Below are 13,528 nucleotides of genomic sequence, written 5' to 3'. Positions count from 1 at the left end.
GAGTGTTTTCAACAAAAAGAGAGATCTAGATTTCTTTGGGTGCAGCATTAGCCTAAGGGTGGCGTTCCTTCGACTCTACAGGCGTTCTTTGCTATTACGGGCTTCGATTGACCAAACCCAAAAACTCCAAGAGGGACGTCCTCTTTCGTGGCCGAGGACGCGAATGAACCTTGGGGGCGTTACCAGCTCCCTCAAGGTCCTGAGAGAAAAATCTGCCGGTTGAGGAGGCTCCTCTGCAGGAGCGCGCCACGGCCTCCTGCGCTCAGTTTGGTACGTTTCGTCCAAAGTGCCGACCAGACCTGCTCCTCGTTGAACTGGAGTGAAGGCTGGCGCTGCTCCTCCCGAAGACGCCGGGGCGACCCGTTAGCAGATAGGGCGGCCTCTCGTCTTCTAGCCCGAGCCGCGCCCAGGAGCGGGTGGGGGAGGGGCGGCGGCGCTCGCGCTGCGTCGAGTTTCCCAGAATTCCCAGCGGCCGCAGGGAAAGTTTACGGGACGTAGGCGGCGACAGCGGCGGCCGCAGTAGCGGTTACTAGGTGGCCAGCAGCGGACCATGGCCCTGGCCGGGCGTTCCTGGCTCTTCTCTCGGAGTCCTCGGGCAGCGACGCGGAGCCGGCAGACTTCCGGGAAGGAACTGACAAGCGCTTGAGCGGTGACCGGCGCGCTTAGCGCCCCGAACATGCGGCAGTCCTTGTGGGCAACCCCGGGCTGCGGAGAGGCGGCGGCGGCACGGGAGGGAAGGAGGCGGCGGCGCCGGCGAAGGTGGCGGCGGGGACGCCCGGCGCCCGGCGCGGAGCCTTAGGGCGGCTGCTTGGCGTGGCCTGGGGCCTTGTGGTCAAGGATGCTGTCCCGAAAGAAAACCAAAAACGAAGTGTCCAAGCCGGCCGAGGTGCAGGGGAAGTACGTGAAGAAGGAGACGTCGCCTCTGCTGCGGAGTGAGTGTCGGGCGGGGTGCGCCCACACCTGGCCTGGGCGGCCGCGGGCTGCGGGGGACCCGGACTGGGTGTCCGACGCCGCTCCCCGCGGCTTCTCTTTCCTTTTGGCCTCTGTGAATTTTTTTTTTTTTTTTTTTTTAATGCCTGGAGTGATGTTCGTTGTTTGAAAGCTGATAAAGAGTAAAAATCTTGTTAGTCCATCTCCGTCTCCCCCGCCCCGCCCCTCAGAATCCGCAGACTTCCCTTCTTGAAGCTATGTTGTTGGTTTTGATCACTGGAAGAAAGATGTTCCTTAGGAAACAAATTGCTCATCCCCTGGTTCTGTAGGAATTAAAGGGATTACACTGGGGCACATGTTTTCCTCCTGTTACGTCGAGATTTGCATTGTGTTTGCAAACATTGCGAGTGTCACTCGCCCTGCTCGAAGTTGTGCGAACGCTTGAGTAGAATTCTTAGTCCAGCTGTTGGATGATGACGTCCGGAGGTGAAAGCTGACCGTCGCTGTTGTAAGCTGCTGCCTAAAAAGCCTCGTCAATTGTAGATCTCAGGGTTGAAGAGCCAAAAATTATATGTGTTTGGCTGTGTTCATGAGAATTTCTTCAAATAAAACCTCCTAGAAATCCGCCAAAGACTCAAAATAATTTCCATCATACTTTTGGGGAAATTACAAAAACAGTTGTGTGTGTGTTTGTAAACATTTTTTAATGGAGTGCATTTAGCTGGCACTTTACTTATTTTCAATTTAAGTATTTGACTCTAATTTTCCGACTGAATCTTTTGAATTTTTAATTCTTGCTTGTGTGTTCAGAACATTTGTGAGGTAAGGAGCAATTTTTTTGGTGTTCATCCTGAATGCCGGGCCCTTTGTGTAAGTTTCCTTCTTGGAAGCTGGTGACTGTGACTTAAGCATTACCTCATATTGTAATTGGGAAAGCTTTTCATAGAGATTCCTAGTAATATTTGCTCAAGATCGCACAAAAAGGGGTGGAGAGCATGTTTTTCCATTATAACCACATCATCAACCTTCCAGATTTATCCTTGTATTTGCAGTGCTTTCTTACAGAACAGATCGGATGGGTACATCAGTAACCTGAAACTTGATTTTTAAAAACTTTTTTTAATAGTTTATTTTTCATTTATGTAGTCTCTTAGGATTTTGGCCAAGTTTAGGTTAACTTGCAGTTAGCTTCAGGTAAACAGTGTTATTCAACATTCCTTAAAATCATGAAATATGTTTGCCACACCTTTTAGCAAATAACTTTTGATATATAGTATTTTGTTTTAATTTTATGTAATGTTGAACCTTGTTTATTTGGATACTAATTTTTGTCTGCTTGGCTTCTGTTGCATATTAATATGCGTGCCCTCTGATACTGTCTACTTAGTGAACTAACAAATGGTCTCCAGATCCAGCTTTCTTCTTGTTTTAAAGGTGTGTGCTTGCTAACTAGGAATGCTTAAGGTATTTATTTAAGTTTTATATTCAGAAGTACTGTATCCTTAAAGCCATTGCCATTTTCTTCTGTTTTGAATTATAATTGTTCTTAAAGGAGCCATGATTTTAGACTTGACGTTTTTTTTTAAATTTGTTTTTGAGCTGATTCAACATTTGTGTGTCTTTTTGAAATAAGATTAAAAAAATTTTTTTTAATTTTCATAGCTTAATTTTTAGTTTTTCTGTCTTTTGAGTATTGTACTATTGCTACATAATTCCAAGAGTAGAATGCCAGGTTAATAGTTTTTAATTTTTTTGAAGGAACTCACCTTTACATGTTTGAGAACAGCATTATGTTCTGTTTCATTTTTTAAATTGTGTTTTACTTAAAGAAGAGTTTGGGGAATTTTGGAAATGAAGTAAAATCGGCAAAACAAACATGTTAAATTATGCTGGTAACTGTATCCATTTGTTAGATTGTTTACTATTTTTATACATTTATTCATGAATATTTCATTAATACGTATTTTGTAGTTAAACTTAGTGATGTTTCATATTATGTTTGGTAGTATGCAGAATATGTTTGATTCTGGTAGAGCATACTTATAACACAGTCATACAAATTATAAATTCATTTGAGTAGGAATATGGCAATCAGCCTCAATTTAAAATACCCAGATACTTTGCTAAAGTTTTAAATTCTGTTTTCTTAAGTTCATTGAAAATTTTCATTTTGGGATAAGATGTAAATAAACAACTTTGGAAGAGCATATTACTTACTAGTCATTTTATTCTTTTATTTTATTATAGATCTTATGCCTTCTTTTATCCGGCACGGTCCAACAATTCCAAGACGAACTGATATTTGTCTTCCAGATTCAAGTGCTAATGCCTTTTCAGCTTCTGGAGATGGAGTAGTTTCAAGAAACCATAGTTTCCTTAGAACTCCAATTCAAAGAACACCTCATGAAATGATGAGAAGAGAAAGCAACCGATTATCTGCACCTTCTTACCTTGCCAGGAGTCTAGCAGATGTCCCTAGGGAATATGGCTCTTCTCAGTCATTTTTAACAGAAGTTAACTTTGCTCCCGAAAATGGAGACTCTGGTTCCCGATATTATTATTCAGATAATTATTTTGATGGTCAGAGGAGGCGCCCACTTGGAGATCGTGCACATGAAGACTATAGGTATTATGAATACAACCATGATCTCTTCCAAAGAATGCCACAGAATCAGGGGAGGCATGCTTCAGGTAACTTAAAATCATAAATATGACATTAGTTTGTATATTTAGATTTATTAACACTTCATTAAGATGATGTTTTCTGGATTTTCTTGGAAAGCCAACAGATACTCCTAGAGAACTACTACTCTGTTTTGCTAGTCTTGCTAAGCCAGCTTGCAAATAATTTTTCACCTGCACTGAGGGAAAGAATTTTATGTCCATTAACTCATCTATTTAACTTATTTTATAGAAACTTGGTACATATCTGAAGGCTATCTAGGCAGTATGAACTTTGAAAACTTAGAAATTTTAATGTCTATAGTTGGATTGACTCTAGGTTTAGATTTGGTATAATGGGATGGTTACAACTTTGGAGAAACTAGACTTAAACTTGGGAAAGCAAAGGCAAATAGGAAGAATTGGGCATGATAGGTGATACCATGGGTAACTGCATCATAGCTTAGCTAGAACTTGCTCTGTTTTGTTTTTAACAGACCTGTTTTTGTAGTTAAATAATTATTTCCCTGGTTTAAAAAGGCTTATTGTCAAATGGTTGATTGTGTGTTGTGTCCTTTTGTTCTTTTTGCAATGGGGAAAAATATTTTCCATATAATTTTTTTAAATTCTGCTTTCTGCGTTTGCTGACTTTGGGACATAGTACAGGGAGCAGAAGAGAGGTAAAATGCACAGTTCTACTTTAAGATATTCCTAAAGTACTAGATTACACTAGACAAACTGAAGCAAGCTGAAAAATCAAACTTTTTCATCTAATTTTTTTCCTAGTAAGTTGTAGGCTTTACACTTTGGCAGGATAAAAGTAAAACATATCTGATATATTTACACTTCATTCATTTAGTATTAATATGTCTAGTATTTTCCCTTTTGGTATCTGTGTTCTGATACCTTAATTGGGAGAACAAAACTCATATATGCCAAATGATCACAGACAAGTTAGTTGTTGCACTTTGTTTAAGGGGAGTCAGAAGAGAGATCAGCATAGGCTAGAATGCATAGAGAATGGTTCGTGGAAGAGGTGGGATCTGAACTGTTTTCTTTGAGCTTGGACTTCAGATTGACAGGAGACGTAGAAAGGACATGGTAGGTGAAAAATCAGTGAAAACAGCAGATATGTAAATCCAGGGAACTGTGTAGTTCTGTCTAGTTTGAAGAAATAAGTTGGAATAAGTTTGAATAAGGTGGAAAAGAAATAATGATGCAACAGCAGGCTATACAATTTAAACTCAGGTCAGGCAGAAGATGTTGCAGATTTCAAAAGGACGGGATATTAATTTTATGAAAGCAGTGTTGAAATATTAGTTTACTAGTTGTATTCGGAATAGATTGCTAGAGGAAAGAGGACCTCAGGTACCAGTGGTCTTAGAGACGAAGTGCAAACTTATGATGCATTTGAAGGAAAAATGAGATTTAATTACAAGTTTAGGAGAAAATAAATCACTTAAGTTTTGAAAGTTGAAGAATAGTCTGGAATAGGTGGCAGGAGCACCTTATTTAGTGAAAGCTGACATTCAAGTCTCATTGGGATACTGAAGAGGAGAGGTTTTCTAGACATAGAAATACTGCAGTGAAAATAGGTGAGTACATGTTTTGTAGAAAGTGCTTCTAGGTTAAAGGATTGACAGTTGCATACTTTAGTGCTTATTTTGGCTATTTCTAATATCCACATTCAGAAAACTTAAAGTCATGGCATCCAGTCCCATCACTTCATGGCAAATAGATGGGGAAACAATGAAACCGTGAGTGACTATTTTGGGGGACTCCAAAATCACTGCAGATGGTGACTGTAGCCATGAAATTAAAAGACGCTTGCTCCTTGAAAGGAAAGCTGTGACCAACCTAGACAGCATATTAAAAAGCAGAGACATTACTTTGCCGACAAAGGTCTGTCTGGTTAAAGCTATGGTTTTTCCAGTAGTGTGTTTGGATATGAGAGTTGGACTGTAAAGAAAGCTGAGTGCCGAAGAATTGATGCTTTTGAGCTGTGGTGTTGGAGAAGACGCTTGAGAGAGTGCCTTGGACTCCACGGAGATCCAACCAGTCCATCCTAAAGAAAATCAGTTCTGAATATTCATTGGAAGGACTGATGTTGAAGCTGAAACTCCAATACTTTGGCCACCTGATGCAAAGAGCTGACTCATTTGAAAAGACCCTGATGTTGGGAAAGATTGAAGGCGGGAGGAGAAGGGGACAACATAAGATGAGATGGCTGGCATCACTGACTCGATGGACATAAGTTTGAGTAAGGTCCGGGAATTGTTGATGGACAGGGAGGCCTGGCATGCTGTAGTCCATGGGGTTGCAAAGAGTCAGACATGACTGAGCGGCTGAACTGAACTGAATGTTGTGTAGTTTTTAACCTTAGAAATAGTTTGTTATCCAGTAGTGAGTTTTAAAAATAAAGTTCATTTTTATAAATTTTTTAGAGTAATACCTGCTTGTTATAGGAAATGTGCAAAATGCAGAAAAGTAAAGGTAAAGCACTCATTATACCAGAAGTTCTTTGAATTTAGTTATTTTGTTCATCTTTTTGCATGACATTCTTTTTGTTTTTTAAACAGTGTTGTGATTATACCCAATACAGTTTCTTATACCTGCTTTTTTACTTGAATGAGTTTCTTAATGTTAAGTACTATTTATGTGGTGTTTTGGTGCCCTGTAATTTTCCATTTGGTACATGTCTTATGGTTAATATTTTAATTATTTGCACTGGATGTCAGTTGCACCATGAGAACTCTTTTAATTTGTGGCATGTGAGATCTAGGTCCCTGATCAAGGATTGAACCCTGGTCCTCTGCCTTGGGAGTCTTAGCCACTAGACCTTCAGGGAAGTCCCAGTATTTTAAATGTTAGTGAGGATCTGACTTAGTCTGGGATCATTTGGAAAGGGGAGAAGTGGGACACATCTGCATTGGATGGCCGTGGCCACTGATGGTTATTGAGGAATGAGGGGAAAAAAAGTCAGATAGGATTAGCAAAGCACCTGGCTATATAAGAGGTGCTATAAAACTAAATGGTTGAATAAGTGAATGGATCCACAGATTTCAAGTCTGTACTGGAAATAATAGCTTATAGCAATCAGTTTGTCATTAATAAAGATTATTGTTCTTCACATTTACCTTTCCCATATATATTTATGTTGCAGACATCACTGATAGCTCATGACACTTTTATGCCTAAAGTATGAAGAAAATAATACCAAGTTAAAATCTGATACCAGTGTAAAATATTTTAAAATTCTGATTTGAAAAGTATTGAGTAAGTACTGTAAAAACTAATTTCTACTGATCCTGTCTTAGGATCCTATTTATGCAATCTGATACAGTTCTTGTAATTTTAGTGACAGACTTTAAAACAACTTTTTCCAATCATATTTTAGAAATAAATAAAAGTTAATTGGATATTTTTTCAAATTAAAGAATGTTATTTAAAAAAAGATTTGTATTAATTGCAGCAGTGGTACATGCTTAAGAAATTTCACTTAACATTAATTTATACCAGGGCAATAAGATTAATATTATACCTTTTAGAGATAAAAATGGTACTACTTTGCAGGAGTCTCTTAAGTGGCAGGGGAGGATTAATAACCAATTATTAACCCAATAGAAAACCCTAATAGCTGTCTTTTCCAGAGGGAAAAAGTCTGAATATGAGACAGCAGCTGGAAATTTCTTGAATTCATCTTGAAAAGACTTGAAACTTACTGTATTTTCATATGCTGGAGAGAGTTCAAGAAATTTGAATGAATGGAAAGGAGAAAGTAAGTTCGTGGGAGAGTAAGGATGTGTTCTAGACAGATTTATTTTCACAGGTTTTAAATTTTGGTTGCTGTTACTAATGTAATAAGCATAAAAAAGGTATGGAAGAAAATAGTTTTGTGACTTGACCATCTGAGCCACCATGGAAGTTCTGCGAGTAGTAATTCCTGCCAATTAGTTATTAAACTTTTAGGAAACACCTTGTCTCAAGGGTTAATTTCATCTTCTTGTTGTTAGCAGAAGTACAAAAAACCAAGTTGTATAATATCTTAAAGGGTTTTAGGGCCTAGGATGTTCTACATTTAGCTGTGAAATTTGACCTTTAACATTTTGGCCTACATAGCAGTCAGGCAGTTACCGTTTGTGCCAAAGAAAGAAATTCTGCTGTTAACAGGAAGTCTTTAGTTGGAATACTAAAGGCAAATTGAATTCCTTTGTTTTGTGCCTAAATAATTTAGTTCTATGCAATTTTAAGTATCAAAATTTTAAATATTATTTTTAAAGACAGCTAAAGAAATCAAGTTATAAACATCCAATTAAAAAGGGCCAGGCTTTACCAAACAAAATACTGGAGTTGTGTTTACTCCAGGAAATGCATAATTATTAGTTAACCCTAATCTTCTTTTGAGGATGTGGTAATAATCCTTTAGGGGCACAGTTTTACTTGTAGTTATTTGGAGAGGAGGAAAAAGGCACTTGGCTTTGTTTAATCCGTTTAATTTTTTATCAACATCTTGATTATAACACGGGCTGTAATGTTTAGTATTATCTTGGAGCTTGTATCCTTCATTAGGATTCCAGATTCCGTTTTATTTTTTGTAATTACTTTAGCATTAGGAAGCTAGAGTTTTTGAGCTTGTCCATAAGGGCAGATCTTGTAGATATCTGCCCAGTTGTGAGACATTAAGTTCTTTGGAGGGATATCTAGTGAAAGCTTTGTGGAGAGACGAAGTAATATTTTATTGGTGTCTTTGGGAAATTATGTATTTAGCGTATTAATGTTTTAGTTTATTTTATATAAGTGGAAGGTGCTTGTGCAATTAATTCCTGCAAATGAAAGTTATTTTAAAGATTATGAATTCACTTTTTTCTCAGACTAATTGAAATTATGGAGAACTATTTTTTTTTCTTATAGCTCAGAAACAAGTTCAGAATTACAGATTGCATTTTCTTTTACTAGCGACAGTCATATTTTTCTTTGAAGAATTACGGTTGACCTTTTGTGGTATGGTTATGTGGTAGGTAATAGATTTGTCATTTGACCTTACACCATCTGTATGGCCTTTGGTAATGTAACTTACTTGAACCTTTGTTTCCTCATCTGTAAATTGACAATCATACCTCTGTCTCAGAGAGCTGATTGAGTTTGAAATAATACATATGGAAAAGACCAGGAACAGAGTAGACATTTATAATTGGTAGTTCATGTTTTTGGTAAGAATGTTATGTGCTCTTCTATGCTTTTTCCATATTTGGCATCTTTGATTATCGAAGTTTCAGCTTTCTAGCTGAACTTAAGTGTGGAGGTCTGGTGTGTTAGAGCTTGAGATAGCTTTTTTTTTTTAGTGTCTGCTAGACTTATTACTAAGATCCAGGGTATCTTTCCGAAGATCCCCTGGAGAAGGAAATGGCAACCCACTCCAGTACTCTTGCCTGAAAAATCCCATGAACACAGGAGCCTGGTGGGCTACAATCCAAAGGATTACAAAGTCTGGACACGACTGAGTGACTAAGCAGACTTACTATGGATTTCCAGGTGGCTCAGTGGTTAAGAATCTGCCTGCCAGTGCATGACATGCAGGAGACACGGGTTCAATCCCTGGGTCAGATCCCCTGGAGTAAAAAATGGCAACCCACTCCCGTATTCTTGCCTGAAAAATCCCATGGACAGAGGAGCCTAGCAGGCTACAGTCCATGGGGTCAGAAAGACTTGGATGCAACTGAGCACAGGCACAGAGCTACAGATATTACTGATAATGTTTTATGTTTTAGATAGGTGATTTCCAGTCCTTTTGTACTGTGCATTCATCTCCCAATAGGTTTTATAGGATTATGCAAATAATAGTTTGAAAAAATTTTAGTGCATATGGTAACTTCAGAAAGTAGGAGTGGGGGATTATCATGAAACTAAAACTGTTTATAGATAGCTCCTAAAAGGTTAGGAATCATGGTTTCACATGGTATTGGCAAAACTGATGAGCCTATTTGGGACTTTATGGACTTCGTGGCTCCCTTGTCAACCTGTCAAGGTTTAGTTCCTAGCCACAAGAAGTTTTATAGGGAGGTCTTTGTGTTTCTTCTAAATACGAATTTCAAGTTTATCATAGTTTAAAATCTGGTTTTATGTGGTACCTACTATTGTTTACATGTAACAGTGCATGTGTTTCTAGATTTAGGTAAGTTCAGTGTATAGAAATTAGGATTGACTGAATGAAACTGTCACAGACTTTAGTACTCTCTAAGCCTTTATGGTTTTTAATTACTATAATAGCTTTTTGTTTTTAATGCATCATTTAGAAATCTATTCATATAGTTCTATCTCTATGTGTATATAATATGCATTATATATACATAGTATATAGTTCCAGGGGGACCTCTTTGGGGTCATAATGTTATGGTTCTTATCAATAACTCAGTTTGAATACATTGAATTGACTGTGTTGTTGTTGTTAAGTCGCTAAGTTGTGTCCCACTCTTTATGACCCCATAAACTGCAGCATACCAGGCTTCCCTGTCCTTCACTATCTCTTGGAGTTTGCTCAAACTCCTGTCCATTGTGTTGATGATGCCATCCAACCATCTCATCCTCTATCGCCCCTTTTTCCTCCTGCCCTCAGTCTTTCCCAGCATCAGGGTCTTTTCTAATGAGTCTATAATTCTTTCTGAAAATTGCTATCCTTGGTTGTGACTAGTACTGCAGCATCTTCAGTGATGGAAATTCGAGAAAGTGTAAAGCTATTGCATGCTTCAACAGCATGATTGTAGATATTTCCTATGTGCATGTCTTTAATACGTTGGCTTATTTCTTTTCTGTTTAAATGTTTTCTCTTTAAGTACTGAAGTTGCTTAAGCTACACTTACTAAATGTCCAATTGCAAATGGGAGAAGCCAAAGTCAGCTTCACCAGAAGGCTTGTTAGCTTTGTTTTATCTTATAGTCACCATGTTTTAGAAATATATGACTTTCTTCCCAAAGGGTACTCAGCAAGAGTGATTTTGTTTTCTTTCTTGCATTTTCCTTTCTGCCAGAGTACTTCATGGGCAGTGTTATGTATTCTGTTGCATCAGATCCAGAGACACATAATGACTGATTTCTCTTTTTGTGATGTGAAAATTGATCATGGGATCAGATGCCATCCCAATCATCCATCATGATATTCTGTTAGCTTTTCACCTAGTGATTTGGAAGCCAGTATTGATTATTGGCTAGATCCAATATTTCATTAGATGTTGCAAGTAGTGATATTCTAATGTTGTCATTTCTTTATTGAGAAGAATGTTGGATTTCTGTAAGGATGAGTTCTATAGTGAAGAACTTTGCTTAATTATTTGGTTTCCTTTGTTAGTATTTTGGCAATTCGTATAAGACAGGACACATGCTAGACCTTTCCCTTTGCTTACTGTTTTTCGTAATAATTGCCTAACTGCCTCTGGAGGCAACCAATAAGTTTTTCTTTTTAGTATCTTCATGAACTCAAGAATTTTTAAGAAATAAAACAACATGTTTTATTTGAATTTCACCAGTTTTTTCATGAATGTTCATTTTGTGTTACAGGATCCAATGCAGAGTACCCCATTACGTTTAGTTGTCATATCTCCTTAGTGTTCTTTGGTCTAGAACAACTGCTTAGTCTTTTCTTGTACTTAATGACCTGGACAGTTTTGAGAAATACTTGTTAGATATTTTGTAGTCTGTCCCTCAATTTGCATTTTGTCTGATGTTTTTCTCATGATTAGACTGGGCGTATTGGTTTATAAAAAGAATACCAGAGGTGAAGTGTCTTCATCATATCATATAAAGGAGATGCATGATCTCTTTTTGACATTATTGGTGATGTTAACCTTAAGCACTTGGTTAAGAGTTGCCAGCTTTCTTACTGTTAACGAACACTGCATATTTATTCTTCCAGTTTTTGTCTTCATCATTCTTTCCCTAAGCACATCTATTATCTCTGTTTTTTTTTAACATATGTTTTTTTGGGCTCTTGTTTTTCTTTTTGATCTTTCTTCAGGGAGTTGATTGCTTCATTCTTTTTTCAGTTTGTGGCAGTGGCAGAATATTTAATTTCATTTTTTTCTCTGCTTTGGTTCAACATTTTTTTGAATGTTCTTTTTAACCAGTTTTGCAGCTTTTTGCCTCTTCAATTTTTCTTACAGAAATTGATGTTGTGCTGTCCCTATTATATGTTATTGAATAATTTGGGTTTTTCTCTGCCAGTTATTTGAAATTGGCTGCTGTAGTTGCTGGAGAGGTAGGGGATTGAGTAGGGAAAAGGAAAAGTTACCCAGGGTAGTGTGTTGGGCTATGTAGTCTTTCACAGTATTCTGTTCTTATTTCCACTTCTTTCTTTACTGTTCTTCTAGCCCATCTGCTTTTGGCAGTCTTGGTGTATATATATTAGATCTAGGGATTTTACCTCTCTCATTTTTTTTTTTTTGAAATACAGTTGATTTACAGTATTGTGTTTCTTTCAGGAGTATGGCATAGTAACTTGTTTTTTGCAGTTGTGTTCCCTTAGAGGTCATTACAAGGCACTGGGCATGACTCCCTGTTGTTGTTGTTTAGTCACTAAGTCATGTCTGACTCTTTGGCGACCCTTAGACTGTAGCCCTTCAGGTTTCTCTGTCTGTGGGATTTCCCAGGCAAGAATTCTGGAGTGAATTGCCATTTCCTTCTCCAGGGGAGCTTCCCAACCCAGGAGCTGAACCCATGTCTCCTGCACTGGCAGGCGGATTCTTTACCACTGAGCCATAATTTGCTGTGCTATAGTAAATCCTTTTTGCTCATCTATTTTATGTATAATAATTTGTGTCTGTTAATCCCATACTCCTAGTTTTTCCCTCCTCTCCCTTTTTGGTAAACATAAGTTTGTTTTCTATGTTTGTGGGTCTGTTTCGGTTTTGTGTGTAGATTCATTTGTATTATTTTTAGATTCCACAAATAAATAACATCATATAGTATTTGTCTTTCTCTTTCTGACTGACTTCGCTAAACATGATATTCTGTACGTCCATCCATGTGTTGCTGTAAATGGAAATATTTCATTCTTTTTTAGTGTTAAATAACATTCCATTGTGTGTGGAATGTTATTCCATTTTATACATTACACACATTCCATTTTATACATCTATACACGCCTTATGCAGGAACACATACACATGTACACACACGCCTTATGCATGCACACATACATATGTACACACACACGCCTTGTGCATGCACACATACATACATACACACGCCTTATGCATGTACACATACATATGTACACACACACACGCCTTATGAATGCACACATACACATGTACACACACACCCCGTATCTTTCTAAGCCGGTTGTCTTTTGGTGGACACTTGGGCGCTTCCATGTTGAAAATTATAAATAGTGCTGCTGTGAACATTATGGTGCTTGTACTTTTCCAGTTAAGAGTTTTCCTTTTTTCCAGGTATATGCCCAGGAATGGGATTATTGGATTATATGGCAATTATATTTTTATTTTTTTAAGGAACCTCCGTACTGTTTTCCTTAGTGGCTGCATCAATTTACAGTCCCAGCAGTGTAAGAGAGTTCCCTTTTCTTCACATCATTTCCAGCACTTACTGTTTATGGACTTCGAAATGATGATTCTGGCCAGTGTGAATTGATACCTCATTGTAGTTTTAATTTTCATTTTTCTAACAATCAGCGATATTGAGCATCTTTTCATGTGCCTGTTGGCCATCTGAATGTCTTTTTTGGAGAAATGTCTATTTAGGTCTTCTGTCCATTTTTTGGTTGAGTGGGTTGTTTTAATACTGAGTTGTGTCCATTGTTTGTATGTTTTGGATATTAACTCCTTGTTGATTGCAGCATTTGCAAATATTTTCTGTTCTATGGGGTTATTTTCATTGTGTTCATGGTTTCCTTTGCTGTGCAAAAGCTTTCAAGTTTGATCAGGTCC

General features: G+C 37.9%; 1 protein-coding gene across 1 annotated transcript in view; it reads left to right on the top strand.

Moving 5' to 3' along the window:
• Positions 1 to 233: 233 nt before the first annotated feature.
• SAV1 (salvador family WW domain containing protein 1) overlaps positions 234 to 13,528 on the top strand; it is a 29,500-nt gene continuing 16,205 nt past the window's right edge. Inside the window, exons 1-2 of the mRNA XM_065940406.1 lie at positions 234 to 932; positions 3,178 to 3,621. Of these exons, the coding sequence (XP_065796478.1) occupies positions 839 to 932; positions 3,178 to 3,621 (538 nt within the window). The 5' untranslated portion in view covers positions 234 to 838. The remainder of the gene's footprint in view (positions 933 to 3,177; positions 3,622 to 13,528) is intronic.

Source organism: Muntiacus reevesi, chromosome 7, assembly GCF_963930625.1.
Source record: "Muntiacus reevesi chromosome 7, mMunRee1.1, whole genome shotgun sequence".
NCBI lineage: Eukaryota > Metazoa > Chordata > Mammalia > Artiodactyla > Cervidae > Muntiacus > Muntiacus reevesi.
This window is presented reverse-complemented; position numbering and strand designations above follow the sequence as displayed.